Source organism: Sphaerodactylus townsendi, linkage group LG15, assembly GCF_021028975.2.
Source record: "Sphaerodactylus townsendi isolate TG3544 linkage group LG15, MPM_Stown_v2.3, whole genome shotgun sequence".
Classification (NCBI taxonomy): Eukaryota; Metazoa; Chordata; class Lepidosauria; order Squamata; family Sphaerodactylidae; genus Sphaerodactylus; species Sphaerodactylus townsendi.
The window spans coordinates 36,955,458-36,981,631 of NC_059439.1; the positions used below are offsets into that span (position 1 = coordinate 36,955,458).

General features: G+C 69.5%; 1 protein-coding gene across 1 annotated transcript; it reads left to right on the forward strand.

The window, feature by feature from the left end:
* Positions 1–32: 32 nt before the first annotated feature.
* Positions 33–13,950, forward strand: KIF4A (kinesin family member 4A). The gene is made up of 14 exons (XM_048516369.1): positions 33–260; positions 3,281–3,420; positions 4,036–4,150; positions 4,763–4,953; positions 5,117–5,209; positions 7,991–8,157; positions 8,434–8,528; positions 9,135–9,254; positions 9,395–9,570; positions 11,493–11,554; positions 12,153–12,285; positions 12,734–12,792; positions 13,389–13,494; positions 13,786–13,950. The coding sequence occupies exons 2-14, from the start codon at positions 3,298–3,300 to the stop codon at positions 13,855–13,857; spliced, it is 1,512 nt and encodes a 503-aa protein (XP_048372326.1). The 5' UTR covers positions 33–260; positions 3,281–3,297; the 3' UTR covers positions 13,858–13,950.
* Positions 13,951–26,174: the final 12,224 nt, after the last annotated feature.

Sequence of the window (26,174 nt, forward strand, 5' to 3'; positions counted from 1 at the left end):
CCTCTCTGACATGCTCCCTCAAGACGGAAGCCGACCCGCGCACAAAGAAGCTCGCTTCTTCCAGGCGCGCGTCGTGACGTCACCGTCGCCTTCTCCATTGGCCTCTTATTCTGTCCCCCCTGGCGAGGGCGTGACGTTGCTCGTTACCCGGATGAGCGCGGAGCGTTTGAATGTTGGAAGTTGAAGCGGCGGCTGAAGTCGGGAGGGGAGACCGAGCAACGGCGGCGGGTGGCGGCTCCGTGAGGAGAAAAGACGTTGGGGTGTGTCTGGTGGTGTGCGTGTGTGTGTGTGTGTGTGTGTGTGTGTGAGGTTGTTGAAAGCCCCCTTTTAATAAGGGAGGGGGGAGGCGAATTTCTTCTGAACCCCTCCCCCCCCTCCGTGGCCGCCAGTTCGCTTCCCATTGTGGGACTTTCGCCGCCTATTTGGGCTTTTAGGGTGGGGTGGGGTGGGGTGGGGGGAGGGAAGAGAGGAAACCTTTTAAGGTTCTGGAATTAAACCACGATGATGATAATAATAATATACAACTTCCTAGGCCTCTGGGTGAGGCTCGAATTGTAATGAAGGCAGTGGAGCAGCAGTGGCGTAGGAGGTTAAGAGCTCGTGTATCTAATCTGGAGGAACCGGGTTTGATTCCCAGCTCTGCCGCCTGAGCTGTGTGGAGGCTTCTCTGGGGAATTCAGGTTAGCCTGGGCACTCCCACACATGCCAGCTGGGTGACCTTGGGCTAGTCACAGCTTCTCGGAGCTCTCTCAGCCCCACCTACCTCACAGGGTGCTTGTTGTGAGGGGGGAAGGGCAAGGAGGTTGTAAGCCCCTTTGAGTCTCCTACAGGAGAGAAAGGGGGGATATAACTCCTCCTCCTCCTCTTCTTCTTCCTCCTCTTCTTCCTCTTCCTCTTCTTCCTCTTCTTCTTCAATAATAATAATAATAATAATAATAATAATACTACAACTTCCTAGGCCTCTGGGTGAGGCTTGAATTGTAATGAGGGCCGACAACCAGCTAAAGATCTGACAGCTGTGAAATCTACAATAATAATAATACTTAATAACAACAACTTCCTAGGCCTCTGGGTGAGGCTCGAATTGTAATGAAGGCCGACAACCAGCTAAAGATCTGGCAGCTGTGAAATCTATTATCATCACCATCATCATGGTTATTAGGGTGTTGTGGGTTCCAGTAGCATTTTCTGCTGACGCTTTGCCTGCACCTGTCATCTTCAGGGGCCAAATGCAGATGCTCTGAAGATGCCAGCCACAGATGCAGGTGACACGTCAGGAGAAGATACTACTACATGGCCATACAATACTAAATAAATACTACACGGCCATACAACCCGGGAAATTCACAACACCCTAGTGATTCCGGCCGTGAAAGCCTTTGACAATAATGATTATTGATCATGAGGAGAGGAATAATACGGTTGAGGGCAGCCTCGGGATCTGTCTAACTGCCCCCTCTTTCCTTTCCTCTTTCCCATGACGATATGTTAATTCAAATGTTTTCTTATGGGGATTAGTTTAGAGCAGATTGGAATAAACGTGACCTGATCTCAAAATTCAAAGTTTCAGTTGTTAACAACCTTCAGTGGCAGAAATTAAATTTGGTTCAAAATTTAAGCTGTTTAGAATTTGAAAAAAATAATTTGTGTTTTTGTTATACGTACGATAAGACTAATGACTTGAAATATGCAGTTGGATAAAAGCAGTCAAGAATGTACTTATGTGCCTTTGGCATAAAAGCGACAATAATGTTCCATGACAAATTTCTCTCCTAAAAAGTGGTCTGCAACTTATAAAAGTTTGGGAATATCTGTTTTAGACTTTGATGGTTGACCCTTATAGAGATTCATGGCATCAGATATGAGACAAGAATGTTTTAGCAAAGCGCTATTGTGGTGTTGTTCTTAATTATTGTTGTCAGCCCCCCTGAGGCCATGTGAGAAAAGGTGGCTTACAAATTAAGTTAATCATTATTTTTGTTTAGGCAAAACGTCTTGAAGGTGCTTGATGGCTTGTTTACTTATTTATTGTGGTGTTGGTGGTGGGGACTTTCTCCAGTTTTGGTGTATGTTGACTCAGTCTGAAATAGTCTTGGTGCTGTAGCAGACGTGCATCTGTCTTCTGGAGCAGTGCTGTGGTTCAGATAGGCACCTGGAATCACCCTGCCATCTCCTTGTAGTCCCTTATTTTCAGAGGAGAAAATAATATTTTAAAAATCATTGTATGCTTATTTATTTAGAGCATTTTGATGCTGCCTTTCTGCCTCAGCAGGCTCTCCGTTTATGTTGCAGTCTGACTTTCTCACTGAGACTCAAAGTGCATGGCACTTTGTGAATGAATGGGGCAGTATATCTCAGAAGAGATGCGATGCAACTAGAAATTGTAGAGCTGAGGCTGAGAGAATTATTTATTGTTTACGCTTATTTCCCTCCCTCCTTCTGCGTGATGTTGTTTATACTGAATCAGATCATTGACCAATCAAGGTTGTCCATTCAAATGGTCAGCAGTTCTCCAGATTTCAGGCAGAGGTGTTACCTGATCCTTTCAACTGGGAGCTGTGGCCTCTCCCAGCGTGGTGTAGTGGCTAAGAGCAGGTTCACTCTAATCTGGAGAACCGGGTTTGACTCCCCACTCATCCATCTGAGTGGTGGAGGCTTATCTGGTGAACCAGGTGTGTTTCCGCACTCCTCCATTCCTACTGGGTGACCTTAGGCTAGTCACAGTTCTTTAAAACTCTCTCAGCCCCACCTGCCTCACAAGGTGTCTGTTGTGGGGAGAGGGGGGGAAAGGAGTTTGTAAGCCCTTTTGAGTCTCCTTACAGGAGAGACAGATTGGGTATAAATCCAAACTCTATTTTCCTATCCTAATGTTTTGTTTGCTCAAAGCTAATCAAGTTCCCTTGGCAGCAGGCTGGTTCCTCTCAGGCATGATATGTCCTCCCGGTTGTGTTGCTATCCCCTGTGGCAGGGGTCTGCAACCTGTGGCTCTCCAGATGTTCATGGACTACGAATCCCATCAGCCCCTGCCAGCATAACCAGCAACCTGTGGCTCTCCAGGCAGGGGCTGATGGGATTTGTAGTCCATGAACATCTGGAGAGCCACAGGTTGCAGACCCCTGCAGGGCCTGTGGGGATAGGGCGGGATATAAATATGAAATGAATAAATAAGAGAAACGTTCATGTTGGGTTTAGAAATGGCTCCCTGCCACCACTGAGTAAACGCAACTGGGGGGGTGTGTTTCATCGAAATAATGTTGTCTTATCCTGCGGTTCCTTTCAGGAGGATCCTCTTTTAAAATGTCAAAAGAAGACGCCAAGGCGATCCCTGTGAGGGTGGCTCTCCGGTGCCGCCCTCTCGTCCCCAAAGAAACGGAAGAGGGTTGCCAGATGTGTTTGTCTTTTGTCCGTGGACAACCTCAGGTGAAAAAAGAACGGGCAGCTGGAATGTTTTGGTGTATGTTGACTCAGTCTGAAGTAGTCTTGGTGCTGTAGCAGACGTGCATCTGTCTTCTGGAGCAGTGCTGTGGTTCAGATAGGCACCTGGAATCAGCCCTGTCGCCTTGCTGATTCAGGGTGCCAAGCTTCCAAAAGGCAGCGGAGGCCAACTGGAGTGGCCCCCCAGTCCGGCCTGAGGAAGTGCTGCAGGAAACAGCGGCATTTAGGGGGAGAGCTGAAAGCTGGCTTGGCACTCCCACAATGGCTGACTATTGGCAACAGGGCTGCCAGGAGAGCAGAAAACGGGGTGTGGGGCTTGGAAAGCTAAGGGCAGGCAAAAACAGATTCAGTTCCTGCAGCCAGATGCTGAGGAGGATGACTTTGTGTCAGGTGAGGGAGTGGGGAAAACAACCGGGGGGGGGGGGGGGGGAGGTCATGTGTGTTACAAAACATCCTCTCATATTAAGGGGGGGGGGGATCGGAGGTGACTGGAGGGTCCAGAGTCAGCCGTTAAGGCCAGCCTCACCACATCGTTCCACAGAGGCGAGTTTTTAAACGGCAGCAACGTAACCCTCACTCTCTCCCCCTTCCTCCTCACAGGTAATTTTGGGTAACGACAAACCTTTTACCTACGACTATGTGTTTGACCCTTTTGCTGAGCAAGAGGAAGTATTCAACACGTGCATTGCTCCCCTTGTAAAAGGCATTTTTAAAGGTGAGAGGGTGTGCCGGTTAAGACGTGGGGGTGGGTGGGGGAGGGGGAGGGATATGTCTTCAAAGTTCTTGTGTCCTGAGAGTGAGATGTTCCTCGGTTTGCTTGCATCTAAAATGGCCTCGCTTCTTTTTGCTGCATTAGAAGTCCCATTCCCACCCCACCCCCGCTGGACCTTTGTGTTAGTGATGTGTCGGACCATTGTACATAATTAAAAGTAACATAATTGGCAGGAACTCCCTAACACCCCTTCTTTCTTACGGTAACGCTCTTCATCGCTAATTGGGCTTGCTTCCGAAGTTCTTCGTCGTCTGAACTCCTTTGTTCTTCTCCTTGACTCCATTTTCCTTTCATGCTCTGTGCCGTTTCTCTTCTGTGTATGCTTTTCTGTACTCCGCCTCTAGTGTTTTTCTTCTTGTACGCGGTGGTTTTCTTTGCGTGTACGTTTCTTGTCCTTCGCTACGTAATCTGCAGCAATTGTGCACCTTTTTCCAAAACTGCTCAACCTGGAGGCATTGTGGTACTTCAGCCGTATTTTTACTCATGCTAAGAAAGGTCTTCTGTTTTCTTTGCGCAAATGACCCCTTTTGGTTTCTCCTGGTCTTAATTCCGCAGGTTACAATTCCACAGTTCTGGCCTATGGGCAGACGGGGTCTGGGAAGACCTATTCCATGGGTGGGGCCTACACAGCAGACCAAGGGAATGACCCCACTGTGGGAGCCATCCCCCGCGTGATCAAACTGCTCTTTGGCGAAATGGAAGCGAGGGTGGACTGGCAGTTTTCCCTGAAAGTCTCCTATTTAGAGGTAAAAGCTTTTGTGTGTTTCCACATATCTGTCTCCTTTAAGGCCTGTTGCTGTACTGGGCGCAGCTTTAAAACTAGCCCTGCAGTGTCCTTTCCCTGTTGCTCCTCTGTGTTCCATTTTGGATTTCAAGACCTAACCCTCTCTTTTGAACAAAAAATTTCAGGTCTACAACGAAGACATCTTGGACCTCTTGGCCCCGCCCAGAGAACGTTCAGCTCAGATCAGCATACGTGAAGACCCCAAGGAAGGCATAAAGGTGGGCTTCTGTGCTGGCCCTCGATGTTTAGAGTGGAATCGGCAGCATAACATAGAAGTGAGGCTGCCGGGTGCCGTCCACCATGGAGATGGGCTGCAGCTAGTGGTCTCTACCTGGCACGCAGGTTCAGTCTTTCCAGTCTTCAGTGACAAAGATCTAAGCTGTAGATCAGGGGTAGGGAACCTGCGGCTCAAGAGCCGCATGCGCTTCTCAGAATGAGCGGAGTAAAAGGTAAAAAACCTTTATTTTAAATGTCAAAAATTATTTGCGGCTCCAAGTGTTTCTTTTCCCGTGGAAAACGGGTCCAAATGGCTCTTTGAGTGTTAAAGGTTCCCTACCCCTGCTGTAGGTGATGCGAAAGGCATCTGTCTGAGACACTTGGCAGTTACTGCCAGTCTGAGGATGGTGCTGACTGATAGACTGAAAGTCTGCTTTCAATCTTTATTTAAGCTGCACTCAGTGAAGGTGCCAGTAATCTTGATGTCTTCAACTCGGCTTGTGGTGCTGGGGATCTTACAACACAGATCTCCACTCCTCCCAACAAAATGTATTCTGATGTTTGCTTCTGACTCAGAAGAGCGACTTCAGTCCCAGAGAACAGGGAGTTCACTTGAGGGTAGCTTAGGTCCCTCGTAATCTGCACTGCAGCTCTCACTTCCCAAAGAGGAAGATCTCCCCCCTCCTCCTCCTCACTCTGTTGGTATGTCCCATAGAAGAAGAAGAAGAAGAGTTTGGATTTGTATCCCCCCTTTCTCTCCTGCAGGAGACCCAAAGGGGCTTACAATCTCATTGCCCTTCCCCCCTCACAACAAACACCCTGTGAGGTGGGTGGGGCTGAGAGAGCTCCAAAGAACTGTGACTAGCCCAAGGTCACCCAGCTGGCGTGTGTGGGAGTGTACAGGGTAATCTGAATTCCCCAGATAAGCCTCCACAGCTCAGGTGGCAGAGCTGGGAATCAAACCCGGTTCCTCCAGATTAGATACATGAGTTCTTAACCTCCTACGCCACTGCATAGCTAATCTGGGATAAGTACCCTTCTGCCTCAAAACAGCCAGTATTTCAAAGGGTCACATTTCAGCTCCCTGACAAATACCGACTGCTTTGGGAGGGTAGCCATGTTGGTCTGTGTGGAAGAGCTACATGCAAGTCCAGTAGCACCTGAGAGACCAGGTACAACTTCTGTTTGCTGACCTTTCGAGAGTCAAGGTCTCATTCCGCACATGCAGAATAATGCACTTTCAAACTGCTTTCAGTGCTCTTTGAAGCTGTGCGGAATAGCAAAATCCACTTGCAAACAGTTGTGAAAGTGGTTTGAAAACGCATTATTTTGTGTGTGCGGAAGGGGCCAAGGTGTCTGACGAAGGGAGCTTTGACTCCCCAAATCTTGCTGGCCTTTAAGGTGCAGGTGGACTTGAATCTAGCTGGCCTGTCGTGGGCACAAAAGTGGATTGCTGTGTGCTGATATGCCGCCCTTAGCTCTCCCATTTCGCTTTATTTGCATGCTTGATCCTAAGTCTGGCCCGATGAAGCTGTGCCTCGCCATAACGTCAGAATCCAGGGTCCTGAGCAACGTGGAGTTTATAACCCGTAAATGGAAATTCCAGTTTCGGGTTTATTCCTGGGGTCTTTGTGTGGAGAAACAAATTCTACTTTGTAGCTAGGGAGCTTTCCGGGATAAGGGACAGATCTAGCAGTACTCTCTCCTGATATTTTTTGTTTCATGCGTCTGTGGCTGGCATCTTCAGAGGATCTGATGCCAGCCACAGATGCAGGCGAAACGTCAGGAGAGAATGCTGCTAGAACACGGCCATACAGCCCGGAAACCACACAGCACCCCAGTGATTCCGGCCGTGAAAGCCTTCGACAATACATTAAACTCTACTTTCCCCGGGTACTTATGTTTGGACATAAAGCCAGTGGTGGGATTCAAATAAGTTAACAACTGGTTGTTGACAAGCACCATTTTAACAGCCGGTTCTGCCGAAGGGGTGCGAACTGGCTGAATCCCACCACTGCATAAAGCCCACTGGAAATTGATCAGACCTGGCATCTTTGAATCAAGCCATGCCCTCAAAGGGAGACAGGGGCAGCAAGTGGAACATTTATTTTATTTTATTTTATTTATTTCTCAGTCTTTTAGACCGCCCAACCCCCGAAGGGCTCTGGGCGGTGAACAACATAAAATAACAGTTACATAATAGACTGTAAATAAGTTAAGTTAAAATGCAGCAGTTAAGAATGACTAATAACAGCAATGCCCGCAACAATCCCTGTTAAACTCTCCCAGAAGGGGAGAAAAAGAGTGGGCCCATAGATGGTAATGGGCCCAAAATGTAGGAGGAGGTGGGGGCACTTATATCAGCGGCTGGACACTCCAAAGGCCCGGTGGAGAGAAGCCCTTTTAAAGCCAGTCACAGTCACGAGAAGCCCTTTTAAAGCCAGTCACAGAATTAACAGATGGTGCTTCATGATGCAGGCTGACCAGTGGGGCTGGATGTGCAGTCGGGGGGTGTTTGAGGTCTTATTTTCACAGAGGAGGGTCTAGACCACAGGTGTCAAACTCGCGGCCCTCCAGATGGTATGGACTACAGTTCACATCATCCCTTGCCAGCATCATGCTGGCAGGGGATGTTGGGAACTGTAGTCCATAACATTTGGAGGGCCGCAAGTTTGACACCTGTGGTCTAGACAAAAATGCAGCAAAGCGCAATATGTACAAGAAACCGTCAAAGAAGGGAAAGAGTGGGAATGGAAAGCAACCCGTTTTTCCTCTTCATGCAGATTGTGGGATTGACCGAACACGTGGTGACCGGTGCTAAAGAGACGGTCATCTGCCTGGAACAGGGGAACAATTCTCGGACGGTGGCTGCCACAGCAATGAACACGCAGTCGTCCAGGTCCCACGCGATCTTCACCATTTTAATTGAACAGAAAAGCAAGAAGGACGTGTAAGCAAGGGAGGGCGTGGCCTGTTGAAAGAAGGTTTATGATAGCAGCTTTGGGTTGAACTACTTTTGTGGGGTGGGAGGGAGTTGCATCACTTTAAAGATAGAACACGAATGATGGAACTTTGGAAGCCGGTAATTGGCTGGCATGAGCCACGGCTTAATATCCAAAATGTTAACTAGCGAATAAGAGTGAACCTCAGAGCCCAGCTTCATACTGATCCTCTTCTGAGTTTTTCTCACTGTCTTGGGTGTGAACCTCCTCCTCGTCTGCCTTAGGAACCTCAGCTTCCATTCCAAGCTGCACCTCGTGGACTTGGCCGGTTCCGAAAGGCAGAAGAAGACCAAAGCAGAAGGAGAACGGCTGAAAGAAGGTGAGCGGAATGAACTTTTGGGCAGCCACGTGGGCCTGTTTCCTTGAGGCGCTGTGGCTCAGGCGATGAGCCTTTGCTTGGCACGCAGAGAGTGCCAGGTTCTATTCCTGGCATCGCCATCTTAAAAGGCAAACATAGGTGATGTGAGAGACCAAGTGAGACCCTGCTGAGTAGACAATACCGACTTTGGTGGACCAGGGTCTGAGTCAGTGTGAATCAGCTTCATGTGTTCGTGTGACGGCCACTTGGAAGGGGGCAGCGATCGTTTGCGTAGTCAATATTCTTGCTTCCTCAAAGAGGGATAATTCTTGCTTTTGAATGCTGGCAGGTCGAGGAGACAGTGTCTACTTTCAAATCTGAGGCCCGTGCTTTGCTGGGCCCTTCTGTTGTCCTGAGTGCACAGGCTAATCTAGTTCCCCAGATAAGCCTCCACAGCTCAACCCTGGTCTCCAGATTAGAGTGCACCTGCTCTTAACCACTACGCCGCTGCTGCTCTCTTAGCACTTAATGTTAAACGCTTTTGGGAATTCTCAGCCAAGCTTCTTTCAAAGGGGCTTTTGTTACTGCCGGGAAGCCAAGAGGTCAGGGTTCTGCTTTTGTTTTCAGGAATTAATATCAACAGAGGACTCCTCTCCCTGGGAAACGTCATCAGCGCTCTTGGGGATGAATCCAAGCGAGGGCACCACATCCCTTACAGGGACTCGAAGCTCACACGCCTCTTGCAAGGTAAGGGTGGAATGCAAGCCATTGGGAGTGTTGCCTGGTGCCTGTGTATACCCTCTCCCCCTCTGCTGCTGCAATTCACCAAAAGGATTTCTTTTTTGCTTTGTTGGCCCGTGCTTTTGACTCTTTATTACCCTCTCCAGATTCCTTGGGGGGCAACAGCCACACTCTGATGATCGCCTGCGTGAGCCCGGCGGATTCCAACATGGAAGAGACACTGAACACTCTCCGCTACGCCGACAGGGCCAGGAAGATAAAGAACAAGCCTATAGTGAACGTGGACCCCAAGGCAGCAGAGAACAACCAGCTAAGACTGCAGGTACGAAGTGCTGTGTCTGTGGAACGGAGAAGAGAGGGAGCCAATTGGCCGTGCTGTCAGGGGCTGATGGGAATTGTGACAGAGTAAGCGGTTTATCAACGGATAGGTGCGTTACCAGAGAAAGATAAGTGCAGTTGAAGACGGCTTGGCACAGCAGATGAATAACTCCACACCACACAGTAGCTTCACTTCAAAGAAGTTTACTTTCAGGTGCAAGCTATATACAGTGAACATCAAGGAACAAACCGGCAGCATGCCTCGCAGTAAACAAGAATCCCTAGCAGATAATGTGCACTGATAGTGCTCTGCTAATATACAAACACTGCCCAATCACTGAGAAGGTCACAGCACCGGATCAGACTGGTTTGGTTCAGTTGCATCAGGCTTTTGCCAACTGACCCTGGATGACAGGTGCTGTCATTTAGATCACTAAGACCTGTGCACAAGATGCACACCATATTTACTTTGCTTCCCTGACACACCTTCTCATCTTGGGTACAGATTATTTATTTACAATACATTTTACATGGTTACATTACACATCACCAAGATCTGTGCACAAGATGCACACCATATTTACTTTGCTTCCCTGACAAATTGTAGTCCATAACATCTGGAGTGCCCAAGGTTCGCCACCACTGCCCTAGGCCCAGGGAAGCATGTTGCTGTAAGTCACTGCTTTGGTGACTGGCTCCAGCTTCCCATGTTTGGGGTGGGGGAGACCTGCAACGTTTTAAAATTCTACGTGTGTATGTTCCTTTAAAATGAGAGGTCAATTATTGAAGACAACGTTTGGATTTATATTCCCCCTTTCTCTCCTGTAAGGAGTCTCAAAGGGGCTGACAAACGCCTTTCCCTTCCTTCCCCCACCCACGACAAACACCCTGTCAGGTGGGTGGGGCTGAAGAGAGCTCCAAAGAACTGTGACTGGCATGTGTTGGAGTGCACAAGCTAACCTGGTTCCCCAGATAAGCCTCCACAGCTCAAGTGGCAGAGCGGGGAATCAAACCTGGTTCTCCAGATCAGAGTGCACCTGCTCTTAACCACTACGCCATGCTGGCTCCAAGAAGGAAGTGGGGTGAAAGGGGGATGCAAGGGCAGGGTGATTGGTTGACACTAAAGTGTGCCGGAGCAGGATGTGTGCTGAACTGGTAGAAAACAGCAGTTTGTGCTGGAGACTGTCAGGGAGTCCCTCTGAGCTAACCTGAATCAGAGGGTGTGCAGAACTTCAGTGAGAGAAAATATTATATGCTGAACAGAGAGAGAGAGAGACGGTTTCAGTATTGAAGACAGACAGAGAGAGAGAGACTGCACTGTATTGAGAGTGAGAGACTGGAGTCAAATCCTAATATGATCTCTTATATGTCAAGGAAGAAAGAGGGAACTGACGTGAAGTGAAAGTCACCTCAGCAACGGCCGTTGCCTCAGTTTGTTTTGTTTACTGTAAAATATTTCCTGAAATGTTTAAGCCAAAGAACATATATATATATATAAATGTATTTGTCGAATAACCTGGAATCCCACACTAGTCATTTCCTCAGACCCATGTAGCCCTTTGAAACTGCTTTAAAGTTTGGACACACTGCTTCAGAAGGAAGTGTAAAGGGGTTTGGAGTTAAATTCCTGATGGCAGCCGAATATATATGGCCGTGGTGGTGAACCTATGGCGTTCCAGATGTCCATGGACTACAATTCCCATCAGCCCCTGCCAGCAGGGCCAATTGGGCTGATGGGAGTTGTAGTCCATGAACATCTGGAGTGCCATAGGTTCGCCACCACTGAATGGAGAAAGTAAGGAATACATAGCCATTATTGTGAACCTATTTACAAAGGAATAAGAGTGGGCATCCCAGGGCCTCCTCCCACAAGGTGAACCAATGGCAAGAGATGATATGAACGGCAACCACCCACTCTTTTTCCAGGTTCAACAGCTCCAGGTCTTACTCCTGCAGGCTCATGGTGGAACATTACCAGTGTCTATTGGGTAAGATTTCTGAATCAGTGGCCCTTATGGTCCCAACAGGGTTTTCGTTAGTTTGTGGAGACAGTTGTTTTTAGCATTTGAGAGCTTTTGTTTCCATTGTTTTGTTAAATTTGATTTCTGTGAAGCTGGCCACAGCTAGGTTTGGAGGCAGGAAGTGGGGGAGGAGGACAGAGTGTGCAGTGGGATCAAAAAGAAAAATAAAAGCTCATCTGTTTGCAAGAATTGGGGATTTCCAGAGTTACCCTTGTCACTTCCGGGTAGCTCTAGGAGTTGCCAGGAAATCTATGGTCAGAACTCCCTTGTTGGCCATGCAGCACCCAGCTCCCTGTGTGGAGGATGCTTGAGCCTGGGAGAAGAGCATCTTGCAGTTCCCAGGACTGCTAACGCATTCCATACTTCTCAAGATCTATTCTTGTACCACTGCGTAGTCTCTGCCTCCATCTTAACTTTGGATAAGAGATGCTTATCTATTTTAAAGACACTGGTTTAGACCCAGCAGCTTCTTGAATCCGTATCTCTGCATCAAGCAGCATCTCCATATCGTCGGGACTCTGGCCTTTCCTGATTCCCCCCGACAAAACATTTTTGTCTGATTTAGCGGAGAGCCCTCAGAAAACCTGCAGTCCCTGATGGAGAAAAACCAGGCCCTGGCGGAGGAGAACGAGAAACTGAGCCGTGGCCTGAGCGAGGCCTCTGGTCAGATCGCCCAGATGCTCGAGAGGATAATCATGGTGAGGCTCTTTCCAAACCGGCAGTTTTGACTTGGGCGTCTGTGTGCGTGCCTGTATCTTTCTGCAGGACTTGGTGGCTTTTCCATCATTAGAATTAAGACAAGGTTCGGGGAAAAAGCTTGTGGCTTTGACAGCTTTAGGAGTCTGTACTCACAGAAGGGGCATGGGAATGTAAGATTTTCTAGCTGGCTTTTCAGGGTTGCTAGGTTGCTATTTTGCCTTCACCGCTCCTTTATCGTTGACCTTTTCATCCTGATCTAGAAAGGGCTTTCCAGTGGAGAGCAGATCCTTCATAAATACTTAGCAGGGCTCACTGAAAGGCTAACCCAGAGTCTCCTGGATCCAGCTTCGCCTCCCAGACAAAAACTGCCCCAAGGTTGGCATGCTGTCCACTTAATGTGCAACTTAAACAGCACTTTGGTTCACAACCTAATGTCTTCTTCTATAGACGGAGCAGCAGAACGAGAAGACCAGTGCTAAGATGGAGGAGCTCCGGCAGCACGAAGCGTAAGTTCCCCGTTCCGTGTGCTCAGAATGGTTTGGAGTTCCATGTCTTTGTGACGGTTTGGGCCCTGGTTTTGGTCCTGGTTCAGATGGAACTTCAGAGCAAAACGTGTGACTTGGACAGGCCAAGGGAAATAACTTCTTCACACAACAAATGATTACATTGTGAAATCTGCTGCAAGGGGGATGTCAGGATGGCCAGCGACACAGGCGGTTTCCAAAGGGGTGTAGACAGATTCATGGAGGAGGGGCCTATGGGTGGCTACTGGGCATGAGGACTAAAGGGACTCTCCTTGTTCAGAGAAAGTCAGTCGCAATCCCAGGAACAAGGAAGGCTCGGCTTCTATGCCCTGTTTTTTCGGATCTCCAAAGGAACTGGTTTGTCCCTGCGTGAGACAGGATGGTGGACGCTGGTCTAATCCAGCAGGGCTCTTCTGGTGCCTTAAGGACCAGGCCGTAAGGACCCAATCCCAAGCCTCCGGCCCTGGTTGTGTGGGTGGTTGGGTGGGCAGAGTAGGACTTTGCTGCTGAAGACTGGGGTATGGTAAAGTCCAATGCAGGCTGACGCATTGCATTCTGCTGTCTGGACTTTCTGTACGGCTGAACCTGGATCTACAGAAAACACTCGAGACGCTGGAGGACAATGAGCTAAAACATCAAGTGAAGTCGTTCTGCAGCCTGCAGCAAGCAATTGCCCGGCTACAGGTGGGCGCTGGAAGGCAGGGAGGAGGCATTTCCCTGGCTGTGTCCCAGTCGGAGATCTTCTCTGGCCGCCAACCCACCAGGGACTCACTTGAGCAATAAGGACTCACTAATTCTGGAATCTGGTGCTGAGGCCTCCGGAAGAGGCTGGCAGGAGCTGTCCGCAGGACTTAAAGCAGCATCATGTTGCCAGCACATTTTGTTGGGAGGGCACACGGTTTTGAATTAAACAGAGGTATTGGCGGGTTGCAGGAGCTTGGTGAGGCACAGACATGACGCGTGTTTTCTCTGCAGAACGAAAGTCCTCCTTGCGTTGACGAAATGGACACATCTGAACAAGGTTCCGAGTCTGTGAGTAAAAGCTGAGTTCGATGTATCAATAGATACGGATAACCTTTAATGGCATAAGTTACAGAAATTAAAATAGAATACAAACATTTAAAAATAAAGTGCAAAACAAAATTAAGATTGCTTGTTCATGACTGTGCATAAAAACCTGGCCGTTCAGTGGTGGTGAACCTTTGGCACTCCAGATATTATGGACTACAATTCCCATCAGCCCCTTCCTGGGGGGGGGGGGGGTGGGGGGGGGGGGGGGTGGGGGGGGGGGGGGGTGGGGGGGGGGGGGGGTGGGGGGGGGGGGGGGTGGGGGGGGGGGGGGGTGGGGGGGGGGGGGGGTGGGGGGGGGGGGGGGTGGGGGGGGGGGGGGGTGGGGGGGGGGGGGGGTGGGGGGGGGGGGGGGTGGGGGGGGGGGGGGGTGGGGGGGGGGGGGGGTGGGGGGGGGGGGGGGTGGGGGGGGGGGGGGGTGGGGGGGGGGGGGGGTGGGGGGGGGGGGGGGTGGGGGGGGGGGGGGGTGGGGGGGGGGGGGGGTGGGGGGGGGGGGGGGTGGGGGGGGGGGGGGGTGGGGGGGGGGGGGGGTGGGGGGGGGGGGGGGTGGGGGGGGGGGGGGGTGGGGGGGGGGGGGGGTGGGGGGGGGGGGGGGTGGGGGGGGGGGGGGGTGGGGGGGGGGGGGGGTGGGGGGGGGGGGGGGTGGGGGGGGGGGGGGGTGGGGGGGGGGGGGGGTGGGGGGGGGGGGGGGTGGGGGGGGGGGGGGGTGGGGGGGGGGGGGGGTGGGGGGGGGGGGGGGTGGGGGGGGGGGGGGGTGGGGGGGGGGGGGGGTGGGGGGGGGGGGGGGTGGGGGGGGGGGGGGGTGGGGGGGGGGGGGGGTGGGGGGGGGGGGGGGTGGGGGGGGGGGGGGGTGGGGGGGGGGGGGGGTGGGGGGGGGGGGGGGTGGGGGGGGGGGGGGGTGGGGGGGGGGGGGGGTGGGGGGGGGGGGGGGTGGGGGGGGGGGGGGGTGGGGGGGGGGGGGGGTGGGGGGGGGGGGGGGTGGGGGGGGGGGGGGGTGGGGGGGGGGGGGGGTGGGGGGGGGGGGGGGTGGGGGGGGGGGGGGGTGGGGGGGGGGGGGGGTGGGGGGGGGGGGGGGTGGGGGGGGGGGGGGGTGGGGGGGGGGGGGGGTGGGGGGGGGGGGGGGTGGGGGGGGGGGGGGGTGGGGGGGGGGGGGGGTGGGGGGGGGGGGGGGTGGGGGGGGGGGGGGGTGGGGGGGGGGGGGGGTGGGGGGGGGGGGGGGTGGGGGGGGGGGGGGGTGGGGGGGGGGGGGGGTGGGGGGGGGGGGGGGTGGGGGGGGGGGGGGGTGGGGGGGGGGGGGGGTGGGGGGGGGGGGGGGTGGGGGGGGGGGGGGGTGGGGGGGGGGGGGGGTGGGGGGGGGGGGGGGTGGGGGGGGGGGGGGGTGGGGGGGGGGGGGGGTGGGGGGGGGGGGGGGTGGGGGGGGGGGGGGGTGGGGGGGGGGGGGGGTGGGGGGGGGGGGGGGTGGGGGGGGGGGGGGGTGGGGGGGGGGGGGGGTGGGGGGGGGGGGGGGTGGGGGGGGGGGGGGGTGGGGGGGGGGGGGGGTGGGGGGGGGGGGGGGTGGGGGGGGGGGGGGGTGGGGGGGGGGGGGGGTGGGGGGGGGGGGGGGTGGGGGGGGGGGGGGGTGGGGGGGGGGGGGGGTGGGGGGGGGGGGGGGTGGGGGGGGGGGGGGGTGGGGGGGGGGGGGGGTGGGGGGGGGGGGGGGTGGGGGGGGGGGGGGGTGGGGGGGGGGGGGGGTGGGGGGGGGGGGGGGTGGGGGGGGGGGGGGGTGGGGGGGGGGGGGGGTGGGGGGGGGGGGGGGTGGGGGGGGGGGGGGGTGGGGGGGGGGGGGGGTGGGGGGGGGGGGGGGTGGGGGGGGGGGGGGGTGGGGGGGGGGGGGGGTGGGGGGGGGGGGGGGTGGGGGGGGGGGGGGGTGGGGGGGGGGGGGGGTGGGGGGGGGGGGGGGTGGGGGGGGGGGGGGGTGGGGGGGGGGGGGGGTGGGGGGGGGGGGGGGTGGGGGGGGGGGGGGGTGGGGGGGGGGGGGGGTGGGGGGGGGGGGGGGTGGGGGGGGGGGGGGGTGGGGGGGGGGGGGGGTGGGGGGGGGGGGGGGTGGGGGGGGGGGGGGGTGGGGGGGGGGGGGGGTGGGGGGGGGGGGGGGTGGGGGGGGGGGGGGGTGGGGGGGGGGGGGGGTGGGGGGGGGGGGGGGTGGGGGGGGGGGGGGGTGGGGGGGGGGGGGGGTGGGGGGGGGGGGGGGTGGGGGGGGGGGGGGGTGGGGGGGGGGGGGGGTGGGGGGGGGGGGGGGTGGGGGGGGGGGGGGGTGGGGGGGGGGGGGGGTGGGGGGGGGGGGGGGTGGGGGGGGGGGGGGGTGGGGGGGGGGGGGGGTGGGGGGGGGGGGGGGTGGGGGGGGGGGGGGGTGGGGGGGGGGGGGGGTGGGGGGGGGGGGGGGTGGGGGGGGGGGGGGGTGGGGGGGGGGGGGGGTGGGGGGGGGGGGGGGTGGGGGGGGGGGGGGGTGGGGGGGGGGGGGGGTGGGGGGGGGGGGGGGTGGGGGGGGGGGGGGGTGGGGGGGGGGGGGGGTGGGGGGGGGGGGGGGTGGGGGGGGGGGGGGGTGGGGGGGGGGGGGGGTGGGGGGGGGGGGGGGTGGGGGGGGGGGGGGGTGGGGGGGGGGGGGGGTGGGGGGGGGGGGGGGTGGGGGGGGGGGGGGGTGGGGGGGGGGGGGGGTGGGGGGGGGGGGGGGTGGGGGGGGGGGGGGGTGGGGGGGGGGGGGGGTGGGGGGGGGGGGGGGTGGGGGGGGGGGGGGGTGGGGGGGGGGGGGGGTGGGGGGGGGGGGGGGTGGGGGGGGGGGGGGGTGGGGGGGGGGGGGGGTGGGGGGGGGGGGGGGTGGGGGGGGGGGGGGGTGGGGGGGGGGGGGGGTGGGGGGGGGGGGGGGTGGGGGGGGGGGGGGGTGGGGGGGGGGGGGGGTGGGGGGGGGGGGGGGTGGGGGGGGGGGGGGGTGGGGGGGGGGGGGGGTGGGGGGGGGGGGGGGTGGGGGGGGGGGGGGGTGGGGGGGGGGGGGGGTGGGGGGGGGGGGGGGTGGGGGGGGGGGGGGGTGGGGGGGGGGGGGGGTGGGGGGGGGGGGGGGTGGGGGGGGGGGGGGGTGGGGGGGGGGGGGGGTGGGGGGGGGGGGGGGTGGGGGGGGGGGGGGGTGGGGGGGGGGGGGGGTGGGGGGGGGGGGGGGTGGGGGGGGGGGGGGGTGGGGGGGGGGGGGGGTGGGGGGGGGGGGGGGTGGGGGGGGGGGGGGGTGGGGGGGGGGGGGGGTGGGGGGGGGGGGGGGTGGGGGGGGGGGGGGGTGGGGGGGGGGGGGGGTGGGGGGGGGGGGGGGTGGGGGGGGGGGGGGGTGGGGGGGGGGGGGGGTGGGGGGGGGGGGGGGTGGGGGGGGGGGGGGGTGGGGGGGGGGGGGGGTGGGGGGGGGGGGGGGTGGGGGGGGGGGGGGGTGGGGGGGGGGGGGGGTGGGGGGGGGGGGGGGTGGGGGGGGGGGGGGGTGGGGGGGGGGGGGGGTGGGGGGGGGGGGGGGTGGGGGGGGGGGGGGGTGGGGGGGGGGGGGGGTGGGGGGGGGGGGGGGTGGGGGGGGGGGGGGGTGGGGGGGGGGGGGGGTGGGGGGGGGGGGGGGTGGGGGGGGGGGGGGGTGGGGGGGGGGGGGGGTGGGGGGGGGGGGGGGTGGGGGGGGGGGGGGGTGGGGGGGGGGGGGGGTGGGGGGGGGGGGGGGTGGGGGGGGGGGGGGGTGGGGGGGGGGGGGGGTGGGGGGGGGGGGGGGTGGGGGGGGGGGGGGGTGGGGGGGGGGGGGGGTGGGGGGGGGGGGGGGTGGGGGGGGGGGGGGGTGGGGGGGGGGGGGGGTGGGGGGGGGGGGGGGTGGGGGGGGGGGGGGGTGGGGGGGGGGGGGGGTGGGGGGGGGGGGGGGTGGGGGGGGGGGGGGGTGGGGGGGGGGGGGGGTGGGGGGGGGGGGGGGTGGGGGGGGGGGGGGGTGGGGGGGGGGGGGGGTGGGGGGGGGGGGGGGTGGGGGGGGGGGGGGGTGGGGGGGGGGGGGGGTGGGGGGGGGGGGGGGTGGGGGGGGGGGGGGGTGGGGGGGGGGGGGGGTGGGGGGGGGGGGGGGTGGGGGGGGGGGGGGGTGGGGGGGGGGGGGGGTGGGGGGGGGGGGGGGTGGGGGGGGGGGGGGGTGGGGGGGGGGGGGGGTGGGGGGGGGGGGGGGTGGGGGGGGGGGGGGGTGGGGGGGGGGGGGGGTGGGGGGGGGGGGGGGTGGGGGGGGGGGGGGGTGGGGGGGGGGGGGGGTGGGGGGGGGGGGGGGTGGGGGGGGGGGGGGGTGGGGGGGGGGGGGGGTGGGGGGGGGGGGGGGTGGGGGGGGGGGGGGGTGGGGGGGGGGGGGGGTGGGGGGGGGGGGGGGTGGGGGGGGGGGGGGGTGGGGGGGGGGGGGGGTGGGGGGGGGGGGGGGTGGGGGGGGGGGGGGGTGGGGGGGGGGGGGGGTGGGGGGGGGGGGGGGTGGGGGGGGGGGGGGGTGGGGGGGGGGGGGGGTGGGGGGGGGGGGGGGTGGGGGGGGGGGGGGGTGGGGGGGGGGGGGGGTGGGGGGGGGGGGGGGTGGGGGGGGGGGGGGGTGGGGGGGGGGGGGGGTGGGGGGGGGGGGGGGTGGGGGGGGGGGGGGGTGGGGGGGGGGGGGGGTGGGGGGGGGGGGGGGTGGGGGGGGGGGGGGGTGGGGGGGGGGGGGGGTGGGGGGGGGGGGGGGTGGGGGGGGGGGGGGGTGGGGGGGGGGGGGGGTGGGGGGGGGGGGGGGTGGGGGGGGGGGGGGGTGGGGGGGGGGGGGGGTGGGGGGGGGGGGGGGTGGGGGGGGGGGGGGGTGGGGGGGGGGGGGGGTGGGGGGGGGGGGGGGTGGGGGGGGGGGGGGGTGGGGGGGGGGGGGGGTGGGGGGGGGGGGGGGTGGGGGGGGGGGGGGGTGGGGGGGGGGGGGGGTGGGGGGGGGGGGGGGTGGGGGGGGGGGGGGGTGGGGGGGGGGGGGGGTGGGGGGGGGGGGGGGTGGGGGGGGGGGGGGGTGGGGGGGGGGGGGGGTGGGGGGGGGGGGGGGTGGGGGGGGGGGGGGGTGGGGGGGGGGGGGGGTGGGGGGGGGGGGGGGTGGGGGGGGGGGGGGGTGGGGGGGGGGGGGGGTGGGGGGGGGGGGGGGTGGGGGGGGGGGGGGGTGGGGGGGGGGGGGGGTGGGGGGGGGGGGGGGTGGGGGGGGGGGGGGGTGGGGGGGGGGGGGGGTGGGGGGGGGGGGGGGTGGGGGGGGGGGGGGGTGGGGGGGGGGGGGGGTGGGGGGGGGGGGGGGTGGGGGGGGGGGGGGGTGGGGGGGGGGGGGGGTGGGGGGGGGGGGGGGTGGGGGGGGGGGGGGGTGGGGGGGGGGGGGGGTGGGGGGGGGGGGGGGTGGGGGGGGGGGGGGGTGGGGGGGGGGGGGGGTGGGGGGGGGGGGGGGTGGGGGGGGGGGGGGGTGGGGGGGGGGGGGGGTGGGGGGGGGGGGGGGTGGGGGGGGGGGGGGGTGGGGGGGGGGGGGGGTGGGGGGGGGGGGGGGTGGGGGGGGGGGGGGGTGGGGGGGGGGGGGGGTGGGGGGGGGGGGGGGTGGGGGGGGGGGGGGGTGGGGGGGGGGGGGGGTGGGGGGGGGGGGGGGTGGGGGGGGGGGGGGGTGGGGGGGGGGGGGGGTGGGGGGGGGGGGGGGTGGGGGGGGGGGGGGGTGGGGGGGGGGGGGGGTGGGGGGGGGGGGGGGTGGGGGGGGGGGGGGGTGGGGGGGGGGGGGGGTGGGGGGGGGGGGGGGTGGGGGGGGGGGGGGGTGGGGGGGGGGGGGGGTGGGGGGGGGGGGGGGTGGGGGGGGGGGGGGGTGGGGGGGGGGGGGGGTGGGGGGGGGGGGGGGTGGGGGGGGGGGGGGGTGGGGGGGGGGGGGGGTGGGGGGGGGGGGGGGTGGGGGGGGGGGGGGGTGGGGGGGGGGGGGGGTGGGGGGGGGGGGGGGTGGGGGGGGGGGGGGGTGGGGGGGGGGGGGGGTGGGGGGGGGGGGGGGTGGGGGGGGGGGGGGGTGGGGGGGGGGGGGGGTGGGGGGGGGGGGGGGTGGGGGGGGGGGGGGGTGGGGGGGGGGGGGGGTGGGGGGGGGGGGGGGTGGGGGGGGGGGGGGGTGGGGGGGGGGGGGGGTGGGGGGGGGGGGGGGTGGGGGGGGGGGGGGGTGGGGGGGGGGGGGGGTGGGGGGGGGGGGGGGTGGGGGGGGGGGGGGGTGGGGGGGGGGGGGGGTGGGGGGGGGGGGGGGTGGGGGGGGGGGGGGGTGGGGGGGGGGGGGGGTGGGGGGGGGGGGGGGTGGGGGGGGGGGGGGGTGGGGGGGGGGGGGGGTGGGGGGGGGGGGGGGTGGGGGGGGGGGGGGGTGGGGGGGGGGGGGGGTGGGGGGGGGGGGGGGTGGGGGGGGGGGGGGGTGGGGGGGGGGGGGGGTGGGGGGGGGGGGGGGTGGGGGGGGGGGGGGGTGGGGGGGGGGGGGGGTGGGGGGGGGGGGGGGTGGGGGGGGGGGGGGGTGGGGGGGGGGGGGGGTGGGGGGGGGGGGGGGTGGGGGGGGGGGGGGGTGGGGGGGGGGGGGGGTGGGGGGGGGGGGGGGTGGGGGGGGGGGGGGGTGGGGGGGGGGGGGGGTGGGGGGGGGGGGGGGTGGGGGGGGGGGGGGGTGGGGGGGGGGGGGGGTGGGGGGGGGGGGGGGTGGGGGGGGGGGGGGGTGGGGGGGGGGGGGGGTGGGGGGGGGGGGGGGTGGGGGGGGGGGGGGGTGGGGGGGGGGGGGGGTGGGGGGGGGGGGGGGTGGGGGGGGGGGGGGGTGGGGGGGGGGGGGGGTGGGGGGGGGGGGGGGTGGGGGGGGGGGGGGGTGGGGGGGGGGGGGGGTGGGGGGGGGGGGGGGTGGGGGGGGGGGGGGGTGGGGGGGGGGGGGGGTGGGGGGGGGGGGGGGTGGGGGGGGGGGGGGGTGGGGGGGGGGGGGGGTGGGGGGGGGGGGGGGTGGGGGGGGGGGGGGGTGGGGGGGGGGGGGGGTGGGGGGGGGGGGGGGTGGGGGGGGGGGGGGGTGGGGGGGGGGGGGGGTGGGGGGGGGGGGGGGTGGGGGGGGGGGGGGGTGGGGGGGGGGGGGGGTGGGGGGGGGGGGGGGTGGGGGGGGGGGGGGGTGGGGGGGGGGGGGGGTGGGGGGGGGGGGGGGTGGGGGGGGGGGGGGGTGGGGGGGGGGGGGGGTGGGGGGGGGGGGGGGTGGGGGGGGGGGGGGGTGGGGGGGGGGGGGGGTGGGGGGGGGGGGGGGTGGGGGGGGGGGGGGGTGGGGGGGGGGGGGGGTGGGGGGGGGGGGGGGTGGGGGGGGGGGGGGGTGGGGGGGGGGGGGGGTGGGGGGGGGGGGGGGTGGGGGGGGGGGGGGGTGGGGGGGGGGGGGGGTGGGGGGGGGGGGGGGTGGGGGGGGGGGGGGGTGGGGGGGGGGGGGGGTGGGGGGGGGGGGGGGTGGGGGGGGGGGGGGGTGGGGGGGGGGGGGGGTGGGGGGGGGGGGGGGTGGGGGGGGGGGGGGGTGGGGGGGGGGGGGGGTGGGGGGGGGGGGGGGTGGGGGGGGGGGGGGGTGGGGGGGGGGGGGGGTGGGGGGGGGGGGGGGTGGGGGGGGGGGGGGGTGGGGGGGGGGGGGGGTGGGGGGGGGGGGGGGTGGGGGGGGGGGGGGGTGGGGGGGGGGGGGGGTGGGGGGGGGGGGGGGTGGGGGGGGGGGGGGGTGGGGGGGGGGGGGGGTGGGGGGGGGGGGGGGTGGGGGGGGGGGGGGGTGGGGGGGGGGGGGGGTGGGGGGGGGGGGGGGTGGGGGGGGGGGGGGGTGGGGGGGGGGGGGGGTGGGGGGGGGGGGGGGTGGGGGGGGGGGGGGGTGGGGGGGGGGGGGGGTGGGGGGGGGGGGGGGTGGGGGGGGGGGGGGGTGGGGGGGGGGGGGGGTGGGGGGGGGGGGGGGTGGGGGGGGGGGGGGGTGGGGGGGGGGGGGGGTGGGGGGGGGGGGGGGTGGGGGGGGGGGGGGGTGGGGGGGGGGGGGGGTGGGGGGGGGGGGGGGTGGGGGGGGGGGGGGGTGGGGGGGGGGGGGGGTGGGGGGGGGGGGGGGTGGGGGGGGGGGGGGGTGGGGGGGGGGGGGGGTGGGGGGGGGGGGGGGTGGGGGGGGGGGGGGGTGGGGGGGGGGGGGGGTGGGGGGGGGGGGGGGTGGGGGGGGGGGGGGGTGGGGGGGGGGGGGGGTGGGGGGGGGGGGGGGTGGGGGGGGGGGGGGGTGGGGGGGGGGGGGGGTGGGGGGGGGGGGGGGTGGGGGGGGGGGGGGGTGGGGGGGGGGGGGGGTGGGGGGGGGGGGGGGTGGGGGGGGGGGGGGGTGGGGGGGGGGGGGGGTGGGGGGGGGGGGGGGTGGGGGGGGGGGGGGGTGGGGGGGGGGGGGGGTGGGGGGGGGGGGGGGTGGGGGGGGGGGGGGGTGGGGGGGGGGGGGGGTGGGGGGGGGGGGGGGTGGGGGGGGGGGGGGGTGGGGGGGGGGGGGGGTGGGGGGGGGGGGGGGTGGGGGGGGGGGGGGGTGGGGGGGGGGGGGGGTGGGGGGGGGGGGGGGTGGGGGGGGGGGGGGGTGGGGGGGGGGGGGGGTGGGGGGGGGGGGGGGTGGGGGGGGGGGGGGGTGGGGGGGGGGGGGGGTGGGGGGGGGGGGGGGTGGGGGGGGGGGGGGGTGGGGGGGGGGGGGGGTGGGGGGGGGGGGGGGTGGGGGGGGGGGGGGGTGGGGGGGGGGGGGGGTGGGGGGGGGGGGGGGTGGGGGGGGGGGGGGGTGGGGGGGGGGGGGGGTGGGGGGGGGGGGGGGTGGGGGGGGGGGGGGGTGGGGGGGGGGGGGGGTGGGGGGGGGGGGGGGTGGGGGGGGGGGGGGGTGGGGGGGGGGGGGGGTGGGGGGGGGGGGGGGTGGGGGGGGGGGGGGGTGGGGGGGGGGGGGGGTGGGGGGGGGGGGGGGTGGGGGGGGGGGGGGGTGGGGGGGGGGGGGGGTGGGGGGGGGGGGGGGTGGGGGGGGGGGGGGGTGGGGGGGGGGGGGGGTGGGGGGGGGGGGGGGTGGGGGGGGGGGGGGGTGGGGGGGGGGGGGGGTGGGGGGGGGGGGGGGTGGGGGGGGGGGGGGGTGGGGGGGGGGGGGGGTGGGGGGGGGGGGGGGTGGGGGGGGGGGGGGGTGGGGGGGGGGGGGGGTGGGGGGGGGGGGGGGTGGGGGGGGGGGGGGGTGGGGGGGGGGGGGGGTGGGGGGGGGGGGGGGTGGGGGGGGGGGGGGGTGGGGGGGGGGGGGGGTGGGGGGGGGGGGGGGTGGGGGGGGGGGGGGGTGGGGGGGGGGGGGGGTGGGGGGGGGGGGGGGTGGGGGGGGGGGGGGGTGGGGGGGGGGGGGGGTGGGGGGGGGGGGGGGTGGGGGGGGGGGGGGGTGGGGGGGGGGGGGGGTGGGGGGGGGGGGGGGTGGGGGGGGGGGGGGGTGGGGGGGGGGGGGGGTGGGGGGGGGGGGGGGTGGGGGGGGGGGGGGGTGGGGGGGGGGGGGGGTGGGGGGGGGGGGGGGTGGGGGGGGGGGGGGGTGGGGGGGGGGGGGGGTGGGGGGGGGGGGGGGTGGGGGGGGGGGGGGGTGGGGGGGGGGGGGGGTGGGGGGGGGGGGGGGTGGGGGGGGGGGGGGGTGGGGGGGGGGGGGGGTGGGGGGGGGGGGGGGTGGGGGGGGGGGGGGGTGGGGGGGGGGGGGGGTGGGGGGGGGGGGGGGTGGGGGGGGGGGGGGGTGGGGGGGGGGGGGGGTGGGGGGGGGGGGGGGTGGGGGGGGGGGGGGGTGGGGGGGGGGGGGGGTGGGGGGGGGGGGGGGTGGGGGGGGGGGGGGGTGGGGGGGGGGGGGGGTGGGGGGGGGGGGGGGTGGGGGGGGGGGGGGGTGGGGGGGGGGGGGGGTGGGGGGGGGGGGGGGTGGGGGGGGGGGGGGGTGGGGGGGGGGGGGGGTGGGGGGGGGGGGGGGTGGGGGGGGGGGGGGGTGGGGGGGGGGGGGGGTGGGGGGGGGGGGGGGTGGGGGGGGGGGGGGGTGGGGGGGGGGGGGGGTGGGGGGGGGGGGGGGTGGGGGGGGGGGGGGGTGGGGGGGGGGGGGGGTGGGGGGGGGGGGGGGTGGGGGGGGGGGGGGGTGGGGGGGGGGGGGGGTGGGGGGGGGGGGGGGTGGGGGGGGGGGGGGGTGGGGGGGGGGGGGGGTGGGGGGGGGGGGGGGTGGGGGGGGGGGGGGGTGGGGGGGGGGGGGGGTGGGGGGGGGGGGGGGTGGGGGGGGGGGGGGGTGGGGGGGGGGGGGGGTGGGGGGGGGGGGGGGTGGGGGGGGGGGGGGGTGGGGGGGGGGGGGGGTGGGGGGGGGGGGGGGTGGGGGGGGGGGGGGGTGGGGGGGGGGGGGGGTGGGGGGGGGGGGGGGTGGGGGGGGGGGGGGGTGGGGGGGGGGGGGGGTGGGGGGGGGGGGGGGTGGGGGGGGGGGGGGGTGGGGGGGGGGGGGGGTGGGGGGGGGGGGGGGTGGGGGGGGGGGGGGGTGGGGGGGGGGGGGGGTGGGGGGGGGGGGGGGTGGGGGGGGGGGGGGGTGGGGGGGGGGGGGGGTGGGGGGGGGGGGGGGTGGGGGGGGGGGGGGGTGGGGGGGGGGGGGGGTGGGGGGGGGGGGGGGTGGGGGGGGGGGGGGGTGGGGGGGGGGGGGGGTGGGGGGGGGGGGGGGTGGGGGGGGGGGGGGGTGGGGGGGGGGGGGGGTGGGGGGGGGGGGGGGTGGGGGGGGGGGGGGGTGGGGGGGGGGGGGGGTGGGGGGGGGGGGGGGTGGGGGGGGGGGGGGGTGGGGGGGGGGGGGGGTGGGGGGGGGGGGGGGTGGGGGGGGGGGGGGGTGGGGGGGGGGGGGGGTGGGGGGGGGGGGGGGTGGGGGGGGGGGGGGGTGGGGGGGGGGGGGGGTGGGGGGGGGGGGGGGTGGGGGGGGGGGGGGGTGGGGGGGGGGGGGGGTGGGGGGGGGGGGGGGTGGGGGGGGGGGGGGGTGGGGGGGGGGGGGGGTGGGGGGGGGGGGGGGTGGGGGGGGGGGGGGGTGGGGGGGGGGGGGGGTGGGGGGGGGGGGGGGTGGGGGGGGGGGGGGGTGGGGGGGGGGGGGGGTGGGGGGGGGGGGGGGTGGGGGGGGGGGGGGGTGGGGGGGGGGGGGGGTGGGGGGGGGGGGGGGTGGGGGGGGGGGGGGGTGGGGGGGGGGGGGGGTGGGGGGGGGGGGGGGTGGGGGGGGGGGGGGGTGGGGGGGGGGGGGGGTGGGGGGGGGGGGGGGTGGGGGGGGGGGGGGGTGGGGGGGGGGGGGGGTGGGGGGGGGGGGGGGTGGGGGGGGGGGGGGGTGGGGGGGGGGGGGGGTGGGGGGGGGGGGGGGTGGGGGGGGGGGGGGGTGGGGGGGGGGGGGGGTGGGGGGGGGGGGGGGTGGGGGGGGGGGGGGGTGGGGGGGGGGGGGGGTGGGGGGGGGGGGGGGTGGGGGGGGGGGGGGGTGGGGGGGGGGGGGGGTGGGGGGGGGGGGGGGTGGGGGGGGGGGGGGGTGGGGGGGGGGGGGGGTGGGGGGGGGGGGGGGTGGGGGGGGGGGGGGGTGGGGGGGGGGGGGGGTGGGGGGGGGGGGGGGTGGGGGGGGGGGGGGGTGGGGGGGGGGGGGGGTGGGGGGGGGGGGGGGTGGGGGGGGGGGGGGGTGGGGGGGGGGGGGGGTGGGGGGGGGGGGGGGTGGGGGGGGGGGGGGGTGGGGGGGGGGGGGGGTGGGGGGGGGGGGGGGTGGGGGGGGGGGGGGGTGGGGGGGGGGGGGGGTGGGGGGGGGGGGGGGTGGGGGGGGGGGGGGGTGGGGGGGGGGGGGGGTGGGGGGGGGGGGGGGTGGGGGGGGGGGGGGGTGGGGGGGGGGGGGGGTGGGGGGGGGGGGGGGTGGGGGGGGGGGGGGGTGGGGGGGGGGGGGGGTGGGGGGGGGGGGGGGTGGGGGGGGGGGGGGGTGGGGGGGGGGGGGGGTGGGGGGGGGGGGGGGTGGGGGGGGGGGGGGGTGGGGGGGGGGGGGGGTGGGGGGGGGGGGGGGTGGGGGGGGGGGGGGGTGGGGGGGGGGGGGGGTGGGGGGGGGGGGGGGTGGGGGGGGGGGGGGGTGGGGGGGGGGGGGGGTGGGGGGGGGGGGGGGTGGGGGGGGGGGGGGGTGGGGGGGGGGGGGGGTGGGGGGGGGGGGGGGTGGGGGGGGGGGGGGGTGGGGGGGGGGGGGGGTGGGGGGGGGGGGGGGTGGGGGGGGGGGGGGGTGGGGGGGGGGGGGGGTGGGGGGGGGGGGGGGTGGGGGGGGGGGGGGGTGGGGGGGGGGGGGGGTGGGG

Bases quoted from the DNA above. Each gene is read 5' to 3' on its own strand.
- KIF4A (XM_048516369.1), top strand. From the start codon at position 3,298: ATGTCAAAAGAAGACGCCAAGGCGATCCCTGTGAGGGTGGCTCTCCGG. The intron at 8,158-8,433 runs GTAAGCAAGGGA...CGTCTGCCTTAG, and splicing joins CAGAAAAGCAAGAAGGACGT to GAACCTCAGCTTCCATTCCA. The intron at 9,255-9,394 runs GTAAGGGTGGAA...TACCCTCTCCAG, and splicing joins GCTCACACGCCTCTTGCAAG to ATTCCTTGGGGGGCAACAGC.